General features: G+C 42.8%; 2 protein-coding genes across 2 annotated transcripts; both read left to right on the forward strand.

Annotated features, from left to right (window-relative positions):
- Positions 1 to 2,552, forward strand: fgf19 (fibroblast growth factor 19; the record flags this gene model as incomplete). The annotated part of the gene is made up of 3 exons (XM_083759308.1): positions 1 to 223; positions 1,094 to 1,197; positions 2,214 to 2,552. 3 exons carry the CDS (start codon positions 1 to 3, stop codon positions 2,550 to 2,552), a joined length of 666 nt encoding a protein of 221 aa, XP_083615434.1.
- Positions 2,553 to 13,526: 10,974 nt separating this feature from the next.
- Positions 13,527 to 21,541, forward strand: lto1 (LTO1 maturation factor of ABCE1). Its single transcript, XM_083759121.1, has 5 exons — positions 13,527 to 13,744; positions 16,007 to 16,112; positions 17,127 to 17,197; positions 17,736 to 17,853; positions 18,178 to 21,541. The coding sequence occupies exons 1-5, from the start codon at positions 13,677 to 13,679 to the stop codon at positions 18,247 to 18,249; spliced, it is 435 nt and encodes a 144-aa protein (XP_083615247.1). The 5' UTR covers positions 13,527 to 13,676; the 3' UTR covers positions 18,250 to 21,541.
- Positions 21,542 to 22,419: the final 878 nt, after the last annotated feature.

Consider the following 22,419-nt stretch of genomic DNA (forward strand, 5'->3'; position numbering starts at 1 on the left):
ATGCCGTTGGTACTGGTGTGTATCGCAGTGTTGTTCGTTATCGCTAATATCGTCGTGTCGGTCGGAGTGGCGTGTTTTCCAGTAGGGGACCAGGGTCCACACCTCTCTAACGGCTGGGGACAGGTGGTGCGACACAGGCATCTGTATGCAGCCAGACCCGGACTCCACCTGCAGATCAGTGGAGACGGACAGGTACACGGCTCCCCTCATCAAACAAAATATAGTAAGTAAGACTATTTAATATACATATACAGCTATCCTCAGGGGGGGGGTTACGTTCTGTTTATTACATTTTAGAAGTTTATTTTATTTTAGAATAAACATAGACAGAGGCTAACAAAAAACACCAACAACGCACACACAAGAACAAAAATACATACATAAATAACTCCAATACAATCAATACAAATCAGCTCATGGTCACAGAATGTAAGTGTAAGGCGGTCAACATGCGCGCAGAAAAGGCTGCCGAGCCAGGCTATACTTTACTGAATTTGGAGATGGAACCACGCAGTGTAGCCTATATTTAAAAATGTCCTCAGTTATCGTCGATTTATTTTAACTCCGTGACTGCTAGTGCTTACTGTGCTTAGGCTGCATTTGTGTGTAGCCTATACAGTCTCAGATGATCATACAAGCAACCACGTAGAGTCTGTGGGGGCCACGGGGCCACGGCCCCCATGAAGACTCCCAGGGCCCCTTTAGGCCCCCATGAAGATTTTCGTGGACATTTTATTTTTACATTACAGATTTTCTGGGAATTATTGACCCACTGTGTAAATAGATATGCTCTGGAATTCCGAAAATGTGAACCTCTCCGCTGGCTGTCCAGTGGTGTTAAAAATAACAACACTGATGCTGTATGACATACAGCATCAGTGATGTTATTTGTTAATACCTGTAGTCCTATAAGGACCTTTACCCTGAATGTTAGCTGCATGGGCACGTTCTTTGATTTAGAAATAAAATATGACTTGTGTAAATTAGCCTAGGCTATACTGGTGGACTATCACCTGCGCTGCCAGTGGTACCTATAGTGATAATTATGCATGGCACAGTATAGCTTTCATGGTCTTTATCATTGTCTTTGCAGGTCTCCTGGAGATCCGCTCAGTGGATACAGGCAGTGTCGTCATAAAAGGAATAGAAACCTCGCAGTTCCTCTGCATGGAAGGCGACGGGAGGCTATATTCATCGGTGAGGGCTCTGCTGTCGCTTGTCCAAAAGTGTATAGGCTGATCTTCAGCTCAATCATTTAAATTCATTCAATATTATATATATATGTGTGTGTGTGTGTGTGTGTGTGTGTGTGTGTGTGTGTGTGTGTGTGTGTGTGTGTGTGTGTGTGTGTGTGTGTGTGTGTGTGTGTGTGTGTGTGCGCGCGTGCGTGCATGCGTGTTAGTCCTTCAGCAAATGGCACATGCCTTTTTGATAATCAGATTGTCAGCCAGCCAGCCAGCCAGCCAGTCAGTCAGTCAGTCAGTCAGTCAGCCAGCCAGCCAGTCAGCCAGCCAGCCAGTCAGTCAGTCAGTCAGTCAGTCAGTCATTCAGTCAGTCAGTCAGTCAGTCAGTCAGTCAGTCAGTCAGTCAGTCAGTCAGTCAGTCAGTCAGTCAGCCAGCCAGTCAATCGGTTCACCAACCTTTGTCCAGAGTGGTGCAGGGTAGGATGTGTTTGCGTGAATGAAAACGTTACAACAAGCATGCTGCAACAACCTTGGCCCCCGACTGTCTCTCTGTGGCCAATGTCAACAATGCACTTTCTCTGATAAATAGGAGGGACGTCAGTACTCTCCCCACCCCCTGACCTGCCTTTGACCTCTCTTCCACAGCAAGCCCTATAGTAAGGCGTCAGAGGAAGAATAACATCACAAAAAGCACCATCAATGATTAACAATACTATACCGAAGTAAAAAATCACACTTGTGTGAAGTGAGGGCCGCTCTTATCATCATACATCATCTCATTCTGGCCAATCACAATTTGCATCCTCACGTTTGTCTTCAATGTAAAAATGCCTTCTAAATCATGACCTAACTAAAACTGTAACAAAAATTACAAAACAATATGTTGCTATACAGTGTACAGCAACAACTACCCCAAAGGGGGTTTGCGTACAAATAAAAGGCCAATACCAGTACATGAGCAAATAGTATCAGTCCCTACTTTCTCCAGAACTGACTCTGACTGCCTGTCCTTCTGTCCCCGGCATGCAGCACACCTACAGCAGAGATGACTGCACATTCAGGGAGCAGATCCAGGCCGACGGCTACAACATCTATGTCTCTGAGAAGCACGGCACCCTGGTCAGTCTGGGGAACCAGCGGCAGAGGCTTCAGGGTCGAGACCGGGGTCTACCGGCCCTCTCCCAGTTCCTTCCCAGGATTGGTACCGCCGGGGACTTTGGGCTGGCGGGAGGAGGAGGAGGAGGAGGTCCGGAGCTGATGGCCCACCACCGTCCAGAGCAGAACCCGACACAGATGCCCGAGCAGACTATGGACACGTTTGGGATGCTGTCTCAGTTGATTCACAGTCCCAGCTTCAACGACAGATGAGTTTATTCTTCAGTTGGAAGTGTATAGCAGAGTGGCTCAGACTGAGCCTCTGCCTGAATAACAAAAGCCTAATATCTCCTCGGGCCCTCTTAGACCAGTGGTTAAGATGTTCCAATGCATGTGGGAGACCTGGCCGGGCCTGAATCTTGGGTGTTACAGAAGCATTAAGACACTTGAGATCTCTGGGACATTATGTTGTTCACCCTTGTTTATATGCTGTGTGTGAGACCTGCATCCATGCACTCCTCCTTCCTGCCTTTCACTATTGTGTATTGTGCAGTGGAATCACCAGAACTTTGGACTTTGCCGTGCAGACTGCACAAAGGAACATAACTCCAAATGCCCATGTCCCGGTTGGTTGAAGTTTTGGACTTCTGCCAAATCTACAGCCGCTTAACCAGCAATGGGTCCAGAAAATAGTGACTGGGGGTGCTGGCTATTTCGAGGGGGGACTCAAGGCTTATTCATAGTCTGGATTTCCGGTGGTGGGGTGAACTCCGCTCCGGTGGTGAGCTGACCACCGGAGCTGAAATAACGTTGAGCGGTGGTGAGTAAAAACAGAGAGAAGGGCTGGAGCGGTGGCGGTGGTTTGCTCTTCACCGCGGCTCGTGACATCATGTTGTAGTTCGGTGGTCACCTAACCACCGAAAATCCAGACTATGTATGGGCCTTAATGCATCTTGGTTTACATAGAAGTCTGTCAATTGGGCTTGTTTGGAGGGGGGCTTAGGGGGGCTAAGCCTCCACCAGAGGGGGCTAAAGCCCTTGCCTGGAGCCGTCCCTGTGCTTAACTCCCAGCAAACTGATCTGAGAGCAGCATAACCTGCAGAATACCGAATGGAATCTACCATCCTATTTAACCACATGTGAACCCTATAGACCGATTCCGTAGCGGGTCTCATGGTTGCAGCCTACGTATTTCCTGTAGGCGGACTCGACATAGCATAACACTAACATTACAAAGATGCCCAGAACATCGAGATGAACCTGTGTAGTTTATGGCTGCTCCAACAGTAGTGGCAACATAAAAAATAAAAAAAACGGAATGTCAAAATATCCACCGTTGTGGCTGAGACCAGAGCCATTGAGTAATGGTTGAGACAAAGCAGTGAAGGGTCCTGAAAGATACATAATTTCAATCTTACCCAATACCCAATCTTTCTGTTTTATGAACACAAGGCTGCTGTATTTTATACCTCATACTAAGCATTTAAAGTATGAGGTATAAAGTACAGCAGCCTTGTGTTAATAAAACAGAAATATTTGGTATTGGGCAAGACTGGCGTTATGTATCTTTCACTGCTTCGTCTCAACCATTACTCAATGGCTCTGGTCTCCGCCACCGCGGTGGATATTAGACATTCCGTTTTTTCTTTTCTTTTATGTTGCCACTACTGTTGGAGCAGCCATAAACTACACAGGTTCATCTTGATGTTCTGGGCATCTTTGTAATGTTAGTGTTAGTAAAAAAGCAGGTAAAGGAGTAAAGTTTGAGGCAAACTAACATCAGTCACTCTGCCGTTCACTGTAGTGGAAGAGGTGCGCCTGGTGAGGGTTTTACCGCCGCAGCTACGTCGAGTCCGCCTACAGGAAATACGTAGGCTGCGACCATGAGACCCGCTACGGAATCGGTCTATAGCATCCCTATTCGAGGGGCAAATATTCTGTGAAAATAGCCAGTCTACAAGTCATGTTACACATGTGACGCAGTGAGCTTGCCGATTGGCTATTTTGGTGAGGAGATTACGTGCAGACGGAAATAAGAGGATCTAGCCCTGGGAGACCCCAGTAAGTATATAGGGTTTAAGAGGTTTTAAATGAACAAAGTACAAGGGATAGCAACATTGGAGTGGACTCATGGAGCAGGAATACCACTGATATGGAATATAAAAAGTCATGGACCAATGGCACTACACCACTCCCATTAAGCTAAAAGAAGAACTGAATGCAAATCAAGTATTTATTTAGTTATTTAAATGACACTTGGAACAGCTAAGTGTTCCAAGTGTGTCTTTTTGTATATATTTGTTAATATCTATAGTTGGTTTATTGTCATGTGTATTTGTACAGTGATACAGTTTCTTCTCTCTTTTGTACGCCTTAAATATGACAGATGCAGCTGAGCTTCACATTGACATACATGTATAATATTCAGAATATATCTGAAAACATTTGACACAGAGCACATAAGTTGTTGAAAAGGGTAACTTACATAAATCAGTGTCACGCAATTGCATTTTATTTTGAAATATTGAATAAAGAATGGCATAACACTCACAGCACTTGTATTGTGTATAATGAATGCTTATGATAACAGTAAAACAGAACAAATGGTCATGATGAAAGAAATGACAAAATAGAAAATAAAGCATGTTGTAATGGCAGTTGCACAACATGTTTGACATCTATCTGTGCCTACCTAGTACCTACCTACCTACCTACCTACCTACCTACCTACCTACCTACCTACCTACCTACCTACCTGCCGACCTACCTACCTACCTACTACTGAATGAATTAATCAATTAATGAATTTTGGTGCCTGGTTGCCTCAACACAGCCCATCTCTTACGACTTAAGGTATTATTCAAACATTTTAAAGAGCACAGTATTTCCAGTGACAACAGTGCTGATGCCAAATACCACATACTGTATAGCCTCCTATACTATCTATCTATCTATCTATCTATCTATCTATCTATCTATCTATCTATCTATCTATCTATCTATCTATCTATCTATCTATCTATCTATCTATCTATCTATCTATCTATCTATATCATTAATCATATTATACCATAGAGTCCATATCCACCACAGATTCCAATTGATTATTACATGTATTATGTACTACAACCATTCATCAACGTTTCGCTCCTTTAACCCCAGTACGTCTCATGGTGGCGGAGCGATGGCAGGGATCTCTCCCTGCCACTCCCACCCCCTGCTGATGCCCTAGGTGTTTGTCCCCCAACTCTTATGCTTCCTCCTTAGCCACAGCCAGAAGCTGCCTTTCTCCGCCTCCTCAGCCAGCTCTTTCATGGCTTTCCGATGCCCCGCTCCTGTGCATCCCATGTCGCGGAGTAGGCGAGCAGTTGAGGAACCTACGAAGCCCCTACACCCCACTTCCACAGGGCAGATAACAGCTTTCCAGCAAGTCTCCCTGCACTCTGCCGCCAGGTCTGAGTACTTTTGAGAAATTGAAAAGGGTTTGAATTATTTGGAAGATTTGGCAACCTTATTTGAATTATATGGAACAATTGTCATATGGAATGTTAGAACAGGTCAGCTCCATATATGGAGATCTAAGGGTGTGAGGTCAGCTGTAGAGTTGCTTGCGGGCTCCATATATGCAGATCTACAAGGCGCGATGTCACGAGGGGTGACCATATATGGAGGCGTGATGTCACAAGGTGTGACCATATACCGGAGGCATGACCGGCGAAATTACAGGAAATGCAGGTTTTCATAGATAGATAGATCTTTATTGTCATTACAATTTACAATTTACAATTTAGGCATTTAGCAGACGCTCTTAATCCAGAGCGACTTACATTTAAGCAAGAACAAAAGCATGGGAATACATCACATAAAAGCATTTATCATGAAACATGCGTAAGCTAAGAAGGTAACAGTGGAATATCTATATGATGAAACTATACATACACTATACATAATAAACTATACATATTCACTACTATGCTATACATATGTACTATGGCGTGCTATGACTATATACAATACAATTATAGTGCTGTCTACATAACATGCTATAAGTCTGTGTCAAATGCTATCTAAGCCAACAGAAATGCTATCTAAGGGGTTAGGGTAAGTGCTATGGGCCATGATGGAGTCTGAAAAGGTGGGTTTTCAGGCTACGGCGGAAGATTGGGAGTGATGCTGCAGTTCTGACTGCAATGGGAAGTGCATTCCACAGTTTTGGAGCCAGAAGGGAGAAGAGTTTGGGACGTGTGGAGCGTTGTCCCGGCGTTTTTAGTGAGGGTACTTCCAGTTTCCCTGCGTTGGCTGATCTGAGTGCGCGGGAGGGTTTGTAGGGTTCAATCATACTTGTAAGATATGGGGGAGCCATACCTTTGGTTGCTTTGAATGCCAGCATCAGAGTTTTGTATTCTGTGCGGGCAGCGACCGGGAGCCAGTGGAGGGAGCGGAGCAGGGGGGAGACATGTGAGAATTTTGGCTGGTTGAAGACCAAGCGAGCTGCTGCATTTTGGATCAGCTGGAGAGGCTTAAGTGCACATGCTGGTAGGCCAGTAAGGAGGGAGTTACAATAGTCGAGTTTTGACAAGACTGTTGTCTGGATTAGGAGCTGGGCTGATTCCTGGGTGAGGAACGGTCTAATTCGTCGTATGTTATAGAGTGTGAACCTACATGATCGAGTGACAGCTGTGATGTGAGCTTTGAACGAGAGCTGACTGTCCAGGACAACACCAAGATTCCTGGCTGTTGGGACAGACGTTACCAGGGCGTTGTCTACGGAAATAGTTAGCTCCCGCATAGGGCAGGACTTAGCTGGGAAGAAGAGAAGCTCAGTCTTGTCTGGGTTCAGCTTGAGGTGGTTGGAGGACATCCACTGTGATATGTCAGCCAGGCATGCAGTGATGCGCTCTTCCATTGTAACAAGTACAACAAAATTAAGTGTCAACTGATCAGTGCATCATAAAACTAAGAATATAAAAACTAATACAACAAGAACACACACATAACCATACTTCATTTTATTGCACAAATGATCTAGGGGCCACAATCTGCATTCAAAGATTTTCCTAGAAGCTTTGTCATTAGTCGATTTGCCTGTCTACTTCCTGATTGGTTAGTCATTGCGACCAGGTTTTTTACGACCAATGACAAAGCTTCTAGGAACATCTTTGAATGCAGATTGCGGCCCCAAGATGTGTCACAGAGACACCATTTTTTTGGGAGCGTTCTACCCATAAAAAACATTATTGCTTATAGCAGCTTTAATATGTATGTGAATGACTCAATGTATAACTGTCTGTATGTATAACTATGTATAACAAAAAAATAATACAACGCATGGATGCACCTGGGACGTATCCTCACTCAGTGATGTATCCTGAGGTCACCGGGGTTTTGGGTCTACCAACATCATACCCCTCACTCAGGCAAATCCCGACTTACGTCACGTGCAGTAGCTTCCCTCGATCAGTCCATCAGGGAATGAGCAAGGCCACGCAATCCATTGCCCCGGAACTACTCTGCCGGGACTGGACTATGTAAAGCTATATAAATCTATAGACCGATTCCGTAGCGGTTTCATGGTCGCAGCCTACGTATTTTCTGTAGGCGGACTCGACGTAGCTGCGGGGATAAAACCCTCACCAGGCGCACCTCTTCCACTACAGTGAACGGCAGAGTGACTGATGTTAGTTTGCCTCAAACTTTACTCTTTTACCTGCTTTTTTACTAACACTAACATTACAAAGATGCCCAGAACATCGAGATGAACCTGTGTAGTTTATGGCTGCTCCAACAGTAGTGGCAACATAAAAAATAAAATAAAACGGAATGTCTAATATCCACCGCGGTGGCTGAGACCAGAGCCATTGGGTAATGGTTGAGACGAAGCAGGGAAAGATACATATCGCCAGTCTTACCCAATACCAAATCTTTCTGTTTTATGAACACAAGGCTGCTGTATTTTATACCTCATACTAAGCATTTAAAGTATAAAGTACACTGGCGTTATGTATCTTTCACTGCTTCGTCTCAACCATTACTCAATGGCTCTGGTCTCAGCCACCGCGGTGGATATTAGACATTCCGTTTTATTTTATTTTTTATGTTGCCACTACTGTTGGAGCAGCCATAAACTACACAGGTTCATCTCGATGTTCTGGGCATCTTTGTAATGTTAGTGTTAGTAAAAAAGCAGGTAAAGGAGTAAAGTTTGAGGCAAACTAACATCAGTCACTCTGCCGTTCACTGTAGTGGAAGAGGTGCACCTGGTGAGGGTTTTATCCCCGCAGCTACGTCGAGTCCGCCTACAGGAAATACGTAGGCTGCGACCATGAGACCAGCTATGGAATTGGTGTATATAAATGCACCATTTCCCATAGTCCTGAGGCGGGGAGGAGGAGTCTTGCTTCCTGAGAGAACAGATTGGCCCAATTCCAATTGCTGCCCTCAGCTGTAAGTGCTTGAGGGTGAGAGGCTGCAAGGTCTCCAATGAAAGGAATGGGACAGTACTTTGAAGATGAATGATCCGTCATTCATGACACTTAAATCACTTTTAAAACTCTTAGGTGTAGGCTGCCACTGAAGCAGAGGCTTTATTTATGCCACCCTATTTGAAGATTTCGTTACAAAACAAAACAAAATCGTATTTCCAGAGCTTAGTTCGACAAAATTTTAAATCAGCAGATTTTAGCATGAGACAAACCAAGAATACAGAAATATGCAATACAACACCCATGCTATATGCATATTTTTGGTATAAGTAGCCAAAGTAGGCAAAAAACCAACAATATTTATATATGCTACCTATATGTTTTCATGTCCATCTCTGCTTGGCCTATTAATACATTCATTGATGATCAATAATGCATGTCTATTTTAGTATTTAAGCAGAATTTTGTATTATTCTGTATAAATACATACAATACTAAATAATTATTAATTGTATTTCCATATAATTTTACTTAGCTCATTTCTCATCATGTTTCTGACAGTTTCTCTTATTTTGTATTAAATATATAGCCTATATCTTTGGCTGTGTGAAGGTGCTATACAAATAAAGTTTGATTTGATTTGATTTGATTTGATCTTCCATTCCGTCTTCCTTTGAGAACAGTGAGAAAGCAAGCACTATTGTTTGTTGACAACAGACATCACATTACAATTAATTTAATTAATTTGCAGTGGCTGAAAAGTACTTGCAATTTGTACTTACGTAAAAAGTATCAATACTGCAATATAGAACTAGCCTACTCACAAGTAAAAGTCTAGAATTCAAAATGTACTTGAGTAAAAGCCAAAATATAGGCCTATATAGTAGGCCTAGCCATATATGTTTTGTAGTAATTGAAATCTACAAAGTAACTAGTAAAACGTTTTAAAATAATTGTAGTGGATCGAGAAAAAGTACAATATTTGACTCTGAAGTAAAGGTATTGGAAATACTCAAGTAGCCTAAACTACAAATAGGCTACCTAAAAATTGTATTTAAGTAGGCTACAGTAGCCTACTTGAGTATTATGTAGGCTACTTATAGTTAGGCTACTTTCCACCATTGATGATGACGAAACCTAAATGAAACACACCCGCAATTAACGTGATTCCTTTCAGCTGCGTTCACTGGTCAAAAACGCTAGCTTTGCACAGGTTTGGGACGTGTCAACAGCCACCCTGCTTGAACCCACAGAGTGTTTTCTTTATTTTGAAACTTAATTGCGCCACAGTCGAGGTTAGAAGAAAACGTATTAATTCAATCAAATGTCAGATTCTTGTTAACCCAATAGGCTATATAAGTATTTTCAAACTGTGTGCTATCATCATGGGAAGGGAAACACTCATTTATATTTACCATTTGCTAGCTTATAGTCTTTGTTTAGTGCCCATAACGGCCTATAGGCCTACTGTATGCCAAAATAGTAACTGGCACTAACCTGAGTAACCTCGCATCAACCAGGCTTTCCAGGCCAGGGGATGTGGTGTAAAAAGTACTAGAATACTAAAAATATCAATAGGCCTACTGCAATGAAGACATATTTCAAGAACAAACTGGTTTACTTGAGTAAACTACCGGTACATTAAAGTAGGCCTATTGGTATCAAAATGCACTTATGTACTTATGCAGAAACCCCCATTTCACAAGTTTTCAAATGTATAACAATCGTTTGAAAAAGGGGGCATGGGCACTCTGGACTTAAAAAAAGGGAAAAACTATTAAACCAACATGGTGTTTTTTACTATTAACTTTATTGACTTGTACATCTCTGAGCACCTGGTTGTTTAATTTATGTTTAATAGTTTACCTTTGTAGTAGAGTAAAACTACAATATTTGCCTCTGAGGGGTGTAGTGGAGTAGAAGTAAACTCTTGGTACTGAAAATTGGAAATGCCCAGTAAAGTTAAAGAAGAGGAAAAATAACTTTGTACTTAAAGTACAGTATTGAGTTGGCTGCCTGCTTTTGCTATAGGCTACACTAAATGTTGTTGCTGTTGTAACTCTATGCGGGGTTGTAGATTTTCACTTACTGTTACTGGCCCTGGACAGTTTTTCTTCTATCCAGATATGGCAGCTGCCAGGATACTTTTTCCAGTTCTTCCCGCTGACTGCGCTGAGCACTTAGTCTGTGCGATCTGTCTGGATGTGGTCACCAAACCAGTCACCACACCATGTGGCCACAACTTCTGCCAGGCGTGTATTGCACACTACTGGGTAATGCATTGTAATGCATTGTTTCCAAACAGACCTCAAATGAAAGTCAATTCTGCCATGTCAGAGTTGGCTATAGGACATAAGAAGTGGGCTCAAGTTCTAGAAAACCAATCTGCTCATGACATTCTTTGTGACATCTGTTCTGAGAGGAAGGACATGGCTGTTGCGTCTTGTCTAGTATGCATAGCTTCTTTCTGTGAGACGCACCTGGAGCCTCACCTGAGAGTTGCAGGCCTCAGGGGCCACACTTTATCTGCGCCAGCAGGTCTTGAAGATGGGTTGTGCAAGAACCATCACAGGCTCATTAACTTCTATTGTAAGACTGACCACTCACTTATTCGTGGTGGTTGCATGACAACGCACCACAAAAATCACCACATTGTACTACTTGAGACAGAATATGAATCCAAACATGCAGAAGCCCGATCACAGAGGCTCGGAGAGCTTAAACTCTTCACTACGAGGGCACGAGTCTTCAATGAGCAGCTGATCCGCTCCCGGCCAGATCTAGTTGCGGTGATTGGAGCGGCAGAGCAGCAAGCAGAAGGTTTCATTACAGAACTGAACATGGAAATCACTGAGCTCGACAAGAAACGTAATGACCTGGAGCATTCCTTTGATAAACGCCATCGCCTTGTCGATCACGATCGCCTTGTCCTGTTGCTGCCGAGCCTGCCCGCTCTGCTGAACAAGGACCTGAAGAACACAGTGCTTGACTTGAACTTCAAACTGCCTGATACCAACTGCGTTAGGAGGAGATGTGCAACTCTTGACCCAGACACTGCACACCGTGACCTCATTGACTTTTCATAACATGGCTGCAAAATAACTGATCTACGAGTTCTCTGGCCTAACATTTAATGGTAGAGTACTGCATCCATACCTGTGCACTCGATCTGATCGCTCTCCATCTGATCTCAAGCCGCTCACCATCACTTCTCAAAATTGACTCCAGTCAATACCACCTAAGGAATTTCCCCTTCACACAACGCTGTACATATACAAATGTATCCCATTTGCTAAAGAGAGGGAGAGAAACACTGAAATTAACAATGCTATTTGCATCTTTCATAGAATCATATTGATCAGTCAACAAGGTTTAACATGGTGATAACAGCTAGTTTTAGGCACTTAAAAGCATCCACATCTCCAATTTTACATTTCCCAAGTGCCAGAAAATATAATTGAATCTCTGTATAATTTTATTTGAGCACTAACTGCTAACTTTGGGCCATGAGCTCTGGACGCAGAATACAGTGACAACATAATCAGTGCAATGCCCATGTTGCACTGCTATGCCAATGAGATGTTACACAGTATACTGGATGTTTCATTACAGATCCAGAAGGATCCTCTGCCCAGTCAGTTTAATTTGTTACTCAAGTTTGTATATTTTTTCTTTTTTTTTGGGGGGGGGGGGGGGTCCCTGGTTTTTCTCTCTCTCAGCGAAGGGCTCCTCACCTATGGTCCTATCACTCCTCACCCATCCTCCTTATTGGCCTGAGAAACCTTGAATACCCCTGCACCTCTATGGCCTGCACTAACAGGCGTTGTATTCACATGTTGTCCACCATTACCACTAGATGGCAGCCTTTCCCAGAACCTGACAGGGCTGATGTGGTTTTAAATGGAAATGATAAAACCGCACACATCCATCCGAATCACTGCAGCTGCCTGCATGGAGATCATAATTTCACCACCAAGAATGTAACGGTTACGCCTGTGCTCTTCTAAGAAGTATTGTAGTCTACAATACTTCTTAGAAGAGCACAGGCGTTAATTCACAGAACATGCAGGTGATTCCATAGACTAGAGTATTCATGAATCACCCTCCTGTATACAGTATATTATACATGATTGGGCATCGCAAGGAGGTTCATTGGCTGTCTAATGGCCCCCTCTGCTGTCAAAATCATGTAAGCGAATTTAATTTAGGACAATATTTTCTTTCCCCTAATCATGCAATGCATGATTTTTACAGGATTTACAGGATCTTATATACGATTATAAGATAGTACATTTATTTTAGTTTTGGTTCCCCATCGTTGTGGCAGCAATAACATCAATAACAAATAATACAATATAATAGGTTAATATGGACGGTTTTTTTTTTTACCACATTTTTTATAATGAATGACAAATTTAAATAAATGAAATGGACAGTTAAATTAGTGAAATTAATACGAACAAAATGAAATAAGTTTAAAACGTTTGTTTGTTGCAAACAGCCATGCATAAATAACAAAATATACTCGAGGAATCGGATAGCACAAGACAATAACGTTTCAGAAAGGTATTTATTAGCATTATAAAGTGATTCTATTGTATTGGACTTAATTACATTTTGGCTGAATTGCACAGCACGATAATCTGCGTTATGTATTACTAAAAATAAAAAGTTCATGCTTCATTATCATCGTAAATTGACAGTTTTTAAGTCATGCAAGATGTAGAACGGCTCCCGACAGCTAGATGGCAACACTTCTAGAGCAATGGAACTGTTCTAGAGGAAGTATACCAAGCTCCAGTAACACGCCGGACGGAAGGAGGAAGCTGCTTGCACAGCATTTTGTTTTGTGGCTGGTTAGTTAGTTTAGCAACTGGCGACAAACCTTACCGTTTTTAAGTTACAGCGGGTTCTTATTTTAACGGCAAGCTTGTTGAGAAACGATTAAAGCAGTTGACTCACATCACTATACAAGATGGACGGCACTCACGGCAGGTCTGGAAGTGAAGATTTATTCGACAGCATCATCATGGCAGATAACAGGTGGACCTTCTAGCTGCATAACTCCGTTTGGAACCTTTATCTACGCTGCTACGCTTCGGAGCTAAAGCGAAGCAGCGTAGATATAGAGGTTCCAAACGAAGCTACTATCTGCCTAATGTAATGAGAGACACCTATGCCAACCACTATGCCACACATAGCCTAAAGAATGGCTCATATTCATCGCTCAATGCACGTTAACCTCGGCGGCATTTAGCCCTCCAAGCAGAACCCAATGGTACTGAAGTTTCTGACATTTTGACGACACAGACCATGGGGTCCTGTTCCAGCAGTACCATGCCACCTGATACGCACCCATTTTAAAACATAAACAACATGTTTCGCTGCTCCCCGCGCTCTATGACGATATAATTCAGTGTGAGGCTTTCTGAATATGTAAAGTATAAGTACACATACATGCCGCTGCGAATATCTCCTGTGGCGCGGAAGCCGTTAAGTATTTTTAATATATGTTTGCCCGATTTGGAAGCTTGGATTCTTCTTTTCCTTCCTTGTTTATTGACACCTCATTGTACCGCCTATCTGGCTAGCTAGTGGCGCTATAGCTATGACACAGCAGATCAGAGGCAGGGACGTAGCCGCACAAGCCAACCGCACACCGGGAGGCGGTACAATAAACGGTAAACAAACAAGAAGAAATAAAGCGACCAAATCGGTCAAACAAAGATTAAAAATACTTAACGGCTTCCGCGCCACAGGAGATATTCGCAGCTGGATGTATAGCTACTTAAAGTTACCGAATTCAGAATAACTCAAGGAAAATAATGGCGTCACATGCCGCGGGTCCTATTTTAGAGAGAATCTCCACTTCCGCGTATAGGAATTTCCATACGAAAATACAGTAGTGAGCAGGGACCCAACGTAAAACTCAACAAAATATCAGAAAAGTTTTACGTAGGGTCCCGAGAGGGGCTAGGCGGCATTCTACTTTGGTCTGTACCAGAGTAATCTACTAAGAGAGTGGTGACACGCTTTGATCTCGCCGCAAAGCGGGTGCCTATGGGCTATAGTTCCAACCATTGCTCCTATAGCTGGAACTATTCCATTGATATAGAATGAGCACTAACGCATTCCATTGTTACAATGCGAGTCAACGGGAGTGTCATTACTCTTACTAGATTACTCTGGTCTGTACTCTGTACGCGACCAATAATGGATTGCTGTGATTTGGGATTAAAGCTGCCCCTTGGGACCCTTGTGGGACCCTTGTTTACCTATTCTGTATTTGGGATAGCTAAATGAGGGGCCAGAAAGGGGCTATGGGGGTCAGCTCAGCCTTAGTGGTCTTAGCTAGTTTTAATAATAATATCCATTTGAAAGTTGTCAAAAAAGAGAAACGTGTTTATTCGTAAAATAGTCCACTTGCCAGAATGTGAAGAATGTTGAGTACACCAATGTTTTATGTTAGAAATGTTGTATGAATTGAGTATGGGTCCCCACTCCGCAGCATGTAGAAACTGCCGGATGCTAACTTGCATATGTTGAGCAATTTTCACAATTGGCATAATATGTGACCATACCATTAACAACCTATAGAAGGCAAAAGAAAGTCATTTTCATCATGCTTTATGTAGCCTGTGAAATGTCAAACTAGGGGGTTTTCATGATGCTGAATCCATTAATTTCCCAGCATTATATTAGTTTTGCACAAAAACACTCATTGGGCTAAAACGGTCATAGCCGTCATCACAAATGTGATATCGGTACATTTGGACATTTGGTTCCTGCCTCGCATTCGGTACAGAGTGGCTGCGCTGTGACAGTCCAGTCGCTGTGATTGACAGCCTACACCTAAACCTAACCCTAACCTTAACCTCAGTAAAACTATACCTAAACCTAACCCTAACCTTAACCTCAGTAAAACTATACCTAACCCTAACCTTAACCTTGGTAAAACTACACCTAAACCTAACCTCAGTAAAACTATACCTAAACCTAACCTCAGTAAAACTACACCTAAACCTAACCCTAACCTCAGTAAAACTATACCTAAACCTAACCTCAGTAAAACGATACCTAAACCTAACCTCAGTAAAGTATACCTAAACCTAACCTCAGTAAAACTAACGCAGGGCTGGGGGGCGTTTCCAAGAACCCGAAAGCGAGGCAGATAACCTTATTAGCTTGGGCAACGCATGACAGCAGTGTGGGGAGGAATAAATTGCCATATCTACTAAATTGGGGAGAAAAAGTTGTAATCTTTTTTTATTAGGGTAAAATAAAATCTGTACTTTGTGGTTCCAGGTGTTATGTGGAGGGGTACCATGAGGGTTTCGAGAAGGGGATCCGTCAGTGGACACTGGAGGGCCGGCGACATGGAGCCCGACATGGAGCCAAAGTATCTACTGAGGTCAGTTTATGGGTTCCTAAACTACACCGGCAGTAGTTGGAGGTTCTCCCTATGCCTCCATTGAGACATTTAGGGTAGCCACTGGGGTGGCACTGGGGGAGGCACTGGGGAGGTACTGGACATTTCATATCACACACACAAAATGATTCACTAGCCCCCTAAAAAAAAAACCAACAACATTGTGCAGGAAACCCTACAAGCGTCGGATTTGCTTTGTAGCTTCACGTCGCTGGCTTCCATTGACAATGAATGGTAGACTGCCTCGTTGCGTCTGCCTGTGTGAATGTAGCCTCGGTACCAGGCTTTCATTTTTGTTGGTGCAAAAATTGAAAGCCTGGAGGAACGCATTGGCCGCTCTGGTCTAAAATTGGGAGTCAACCCTTCCGGGTGGGCGTCGCTCCAAATGATGTGACGTAGCGCTGCACTAGGGGGGAGAGGAGGGGCCCGGGGGTGACGGACAGATCGATGAGATCCAATCAGGGCGTGCGCAAATCTCAGCCGCGACCCGCCCCTCTAGACCAGAAACCTAACACGTTAGCTCAGGCTAGTGTGAACGCAACATTGTGCTGTGCTCACACTGGCAGATGCAAAGATACCAAAACAAATACCAAATGTGCAAAGATACCACTGTCAATGGAAGCCATCAACATGAAGATACAAAGATGCATCCGACGTTTGTAGCTGCTGCAAAAGCTACAAATCGAAGCTGAGCTGGGTTAAACTTCCAGATGCAAAACTGTAGCTGTAATGACACTCGTCACTACGGACGCACACAATTTTGATGTCACGACCAACATATGTGAGCAACATATTTTACAAAGTGACAACGTGTCAAATTTCGCTGTGATCTTTGCATCTTGTGCATTTGCCCGTGTGAACGCAGCACAAGTGAAATGGTAATTCATGGGATAGTGCCATTTATGTCCTTGACTTCTTTACATAGCTTTACCTAAAAGCTGTTTGTCTAGGACAGGAGGTTGAGTTAGTGACGTCTCCACATGTGGCCTCTTTCAGCTTTCTTTCTACTACGGCTTTGCAGTCACCTGGAAATGTCTCCTTCAAAACAACACGGATCCCAAGTCCAGGTGTGTCCATATTTGTATTCATTGTTTAAATCTTGATTATGCCATAAAGCCCATGAAAATAAAAAAAACCCTATCTCAAAATCATAGAATATTTTACAAGACCACTCAAAAAACCGATATTTTAATTGAGAAATGTCGACCATCTGAAAAGTGTATTAACACATTCCCTGCGGTTCACACTATTCCAGACGTTTTTCCCCATTGTCTCTCCCTGTGGAACATGCTATTCCCGACTTCTGTTTTATATGATTTATTCGCCGTTTTTTGATAGCTTTTAAGATATACATGGTTTCCGTCGGACACCCCGGTGACGTCTAGCCACAATTTGCAACTTGTTTTATAATGGGATGAATCTAGAGTTGTAATACCCTCCATTGACTCCCCACTCATCCAATTTGCGATCTGCTTGTATTAAACAACGTTAAATTCACCAACATTGCAGCTGTAGGGCAAGCTTGAATTATCCTCTTTCGTGCGAAAGCTCTGGACTCTCTGATTGGGCTGATAGAGAAGTGTTTTATCTTGTCTTATTGGTCAGGAAGCGTGCGAAGGCTATGGACTCTCTGATTGGGCTGATGGATAAGTTTCCTCACGACAATGCCCAGGCCGAGGACTTGTTGGAGAACGTGGGGAAGGTCCGCGCCAAGTTCAGACAGGTGAAAATCACAAAAGCACTGCAAGCGTACATTCCATACATTTGCATAGCAACGTCCTTGTTTGCGCAGCCATTCACAGGGACGGCTTTTGTGTAGAAAAGCTCCAGAATGCGCCCATTTTTGTGCGCACCTGCACCCACTAATCTATCTAGTGCAGTGGTTCTCAACCATTTCTGGATCATGGCTCACCAGTGGGCACAGGTTGAGTACCGCTGATCTAGAGCAACAAGAACAATTGAATTGCTCAGACGGTCGGTGCACCTTGATTTAACGTTTAAGCTGTTTAGTATAGCTAGGGAAGTTAATGTTCCTCGTGTCGCCCAGGTTTGCTCCATGCTGAACGTGCCTACGGACTTCAATGACTGCGTGAAAGATGCCGGTGACACGTCTTTCTGAAGCCTCCAGTGTGGTGGTAGAATGAAAAATGGCTGACTCGGGAAGTGCAAGATGCCTCCTCGCCACGGCGCAGAGAGGAGGACGGGCCGGCGTGAAGCTCTGCTGTCTTGTCGCACAGAGGTGGCCTGAAGTTGTTCTGCAGTTGAGTGATTTGATGACTTTGGGGTGTGTATATAGAGCTGGGTAATGTGGACAAAAATCAAATGCCTCTTGTCGATATTGTGACGATAGATGTCAGATCTTCAAGCTCTAAACGCATCGTGATGCAATGCTTTGTTACCTTTTTAAGATCAGCCATTATCTTTGAAACGTGTTGTTAAAGATTAAAATAGTGTGTGAGATTTCTCATATCCGGATATGGATATAATATTGACATATATACCCAGCCCCAGTGTGTAATTGGTTTGTCAGGGGTATCTACTCCAGAATATAGGTCCTTACACAATGGTGGCATTACAATTAAATATGAAAATCACCAGCAAGTTTTTCGGCATCAAAACTATTCATATCGTCTGTTGGGTGGAAACCTTACATGTCCACTTACTTCTCAGGATTCAAATTCTAGAACGGCAAACTTAGATGGAAGAACTAATAGTCTTGTTTTGGACTCATCGTGCAGTTTAAAGTGCGTACCACCTATGGCATAGCATGCAGTGGCCCTTTTAAGCCTAGAATCAAGCCATCCAGGATCCTGGTGATTCATCATGACCAGAAAACATTTGATTCTGTAAACAAAAAACCTATTGAATAGTGATTGGAGGCCTATGTCACTGTTCATTGACAAAACGTACACACTCCTGATATTGACACTTATTATTATATTATTCAAAATAAAAATAAAAATATATTTCCATCTCTGCACAACAACACTTTCACATCACTTGGATGTAATTTCGACCTCCGACACTGATCTTCATAAGGGCCTTATGAAACTCAAGTCTCAATGAGTACCTAGTAGTCCCAGTAGAAACAACTTCCACTGTGTAATCTTTGCATTAGAGGTCCCCGCTCATAGCGCAGCACCGAGTGGCGCGCTACGAGCTTGTAGATCTGCTATTTTTGAAAAATCGTAAAAATGTGGCACAAATCTTTGAATATACATTCTTTCAGAGCAAATGTTTTTAACTCAAATCTTTGCTTCTGGAGGGGGGGGGGGGGATCCCTGGAACAACATATTTTCAGATCTGGTGGCCAATTACAAATAGTCTCGGGGGGTCCTTGACATGAAATACTGCGAGAACCACTGACACAGAAACATGGGATTTTCTGAAAACTGTAGAATCTTGTAGAATCGTCCTCAGGTCTAAATGGGTTAACCCATTACGTGCCAACCACACGATATCTCATGGAAAGTTATGAATACCATCTTAGCCATCCACGAGAAACATGAGATTAGATTCAAAAATATAATTTAGCTTTTTTTTTTTTTTTTTTGCCTCAGTTAGCCTCCACCGCTAGCATCCATAGGCCTCCCATTGTAGAAATAGCCTACATGATAAATCTGCAGTTATTGGTGGTATTTATGCTCAGAATGGCATAAAATGCCATAGAGCCTATTAAAACATGAATCGGAGCCACGCTAATCGTGATGCCGCTCCGGGGCGATATACCACCCATATACTATGTGTCTACCTGCTGGTGTTTCAAATGGGAATGGCCATGAGGCCTGGATCCTTGTGGATTTTGGGGAGGAAATATATGTGTCTTTGTTTCGGGTTAACGAAAGATAAGATAGGAGTGTTGCTTCTTGGAGATGTATTTCTTTCGGAGAAGGTCGTCCAGGATGGTGATAATTTGGCATCCCGTTTGGGAGGTATATGGGGTCCTCTAATTTCGTGTAGTATTGGGGCATGTTTAATTGTCTTTCTGCTTCCGATATGTATCGGGATCTATCCATGATGACCGTAACCGCGCCTTTATCCGCTGGTTTAATGATGATCTGCTGGTCCTTCTGATGGAGGCAAATAGCACGCACTTCTTGTTGGGACAGGTTGTGGGGAGGGTCTGGGACCAACGTTTTTTTTAACGACATAGGTTTCTTGTTTAATAATGCATTTCATTTATTTGGGTACCAGGTCCCTAGTGGGTTCCCATGTGGTCTATAAAGGGCGTTATATTTGTGGGGTCACTCTCTTGGTCCATATAATGTGCCGCTAGTTTAAGTCTCCTGTGGTAGGAACTCATTTCCTCCAAGATATCAGGACCTTTCTTTTGCTTAGAGGTCTAGGCTAGGGATGAAGCAATAATGCACTTGAAGTACGGAAACTACTACCACACTGATCACAGACGTAAGGCCTCTCTCCAGTATGGATGCGCTTATGAAGCAATAATGCACTTGAAGTACGGAAACTACTGCCGCACTGCTCACAGACGTAAGGCTTCTCTCCACTATGGATGCGCTGATGGATCTTTAAATCTCCCGGCTGACAAAAACCTTTACCACACTGATCACAGCTGTAAGGCCTCTCTCCACTATGGATGCGCTGATGGCTCTTTAAATCTCCCGGCTGACAAAAACCTTTACCCCACAGATCACAGCTGTAAGGCCTCTCTCCACTATGGATGCGCTGATGGCTCTTTAAATCTCCCGGCTGACAAAAACTCTTACCACATTGATTGCAGGCAAAGGGTTTCTTCCCTGTGTGTATTCTGTTGTGCACTACAAGGGTTTTCTTATGGCGGAAGCTTTTACCACACTGATCACAGCTGTAAGGCCTCTCTCCAGCATGGCTGCACTTCTCTTCTCCAGTGTGAATTATCGGGTGTGTTTGCGGGTCAGAACATGCGCTGAAGCTCTTCCCGCGTCGACCGCGAGAGGGACGTTTTGGTTTCACCGGGTGCGGTGCCGATGAGTTATCTGTGAAAACAAAACAATAACAGATGAATTATAAATATGTAAAATGACATGCATTTCTATAGTCATTTCATTTGCAACAAATAAACTCTGGGTCACTGCATTTTAATCTTCTCAAAAAAGTAGACGGTTAAAAGAAAATGTGAACTGACTTCTGTTTCTCTCTTCTGTGTTGTCCACGCCTGCTTATGTATTGCTTGTATATGACCTGCCTGAGGAGATGAGGTGAGCAAATTCACCGTTCTTTTTCAAATCACATCTTAGAACTTGTCTTTAGTCTACAGAAGAGTTGGCTCCAACTGCCTTATTGATTTGTAACCATTTAAACGCATCCCACCAAACGGAACTGTTTGTTTTCCAGACGGAATCACAAAATAAACCCAGCTACTGATGTATTGACCATGATTATTGGGTATTGTTTTGTGACAGAGAATATAACTGTTGAAATGGAAAGAAAGCGCTTTGTTCATAAGGTGTACCACTTATACTGACTGATAAAAATAAAGTTGAGTTGATTGATGTTCTAGCTTCCTTCTGTCTTCAATGTAATAGCCTGCCCTTATTATTCCAGAGTTGAATAAAGTGCCCATGTGCATCTATAGCAGTAATTCTAATGTTTCTGTAAATTAATTTAGATATAATGTACATGAGGTTAGAAGAGGAAAAGCTGCCAACACATCATTTTAACTGACCAACTAAAAACTAAGCTATGATCACAAAGCTATATGATCACAAAAACGAATAGCCTATATTGTCACTAGACAAAAATGCTAAGGAGGAATTGTGATAAAGGGATCCAGTAGAATAAAGAATCATTCTGAATTTCATTCAAAGGTAAGCACACACAAAGTTCTTTATCCGGTAAACTGGTGTGCGACCCAATATAGCTTGCCTTATTTCGTAAATTAAAAGATTGATTTGATTGAATGTAAAGTATGTTTCGCTATCCTGAAATTCATGTACAAAAAAAATAAGTGCATGTTTGTGAAGCATTTAAAACTGCATGATTCCACTTTGACCTTTTAGAATTAGTTGACTAAAAATCATTGAGTCAACTAAAACAGACTAAACCTAAATGGAATTTTAAAAGACTGGCTAAAACAAGACACACATTGCTGTGAAAATCAACACTGCTTCCAATCTCACTTGTTGATGCTATTCTGTGAGAATATACTCCTTAAAACAGAACGGTGCCTCCATGTGGTCAAAAAGGGCATTACATTGTCAGGGGATGACGCTAGTAATAAGGTCTCAAAGGCACTTGACCGAAAATTAAATCGTCCTTTATAAAAAAGAAAAATGTCATAGGCCTACCT

Source organism: Protomyctophum parallelum (genome assembly GCF_964188405.1).
Source record: "Protomyctophum parallelum genome assembly, chromosome: 2".
In the NCBI taxonomy this organism is placed as follows: Eukaryota; Metazoa; Chordata; class Actinopteri; order Myctophiformes; family Myctophidae; genus Protomyctophum; species Protomyctophum parallelum.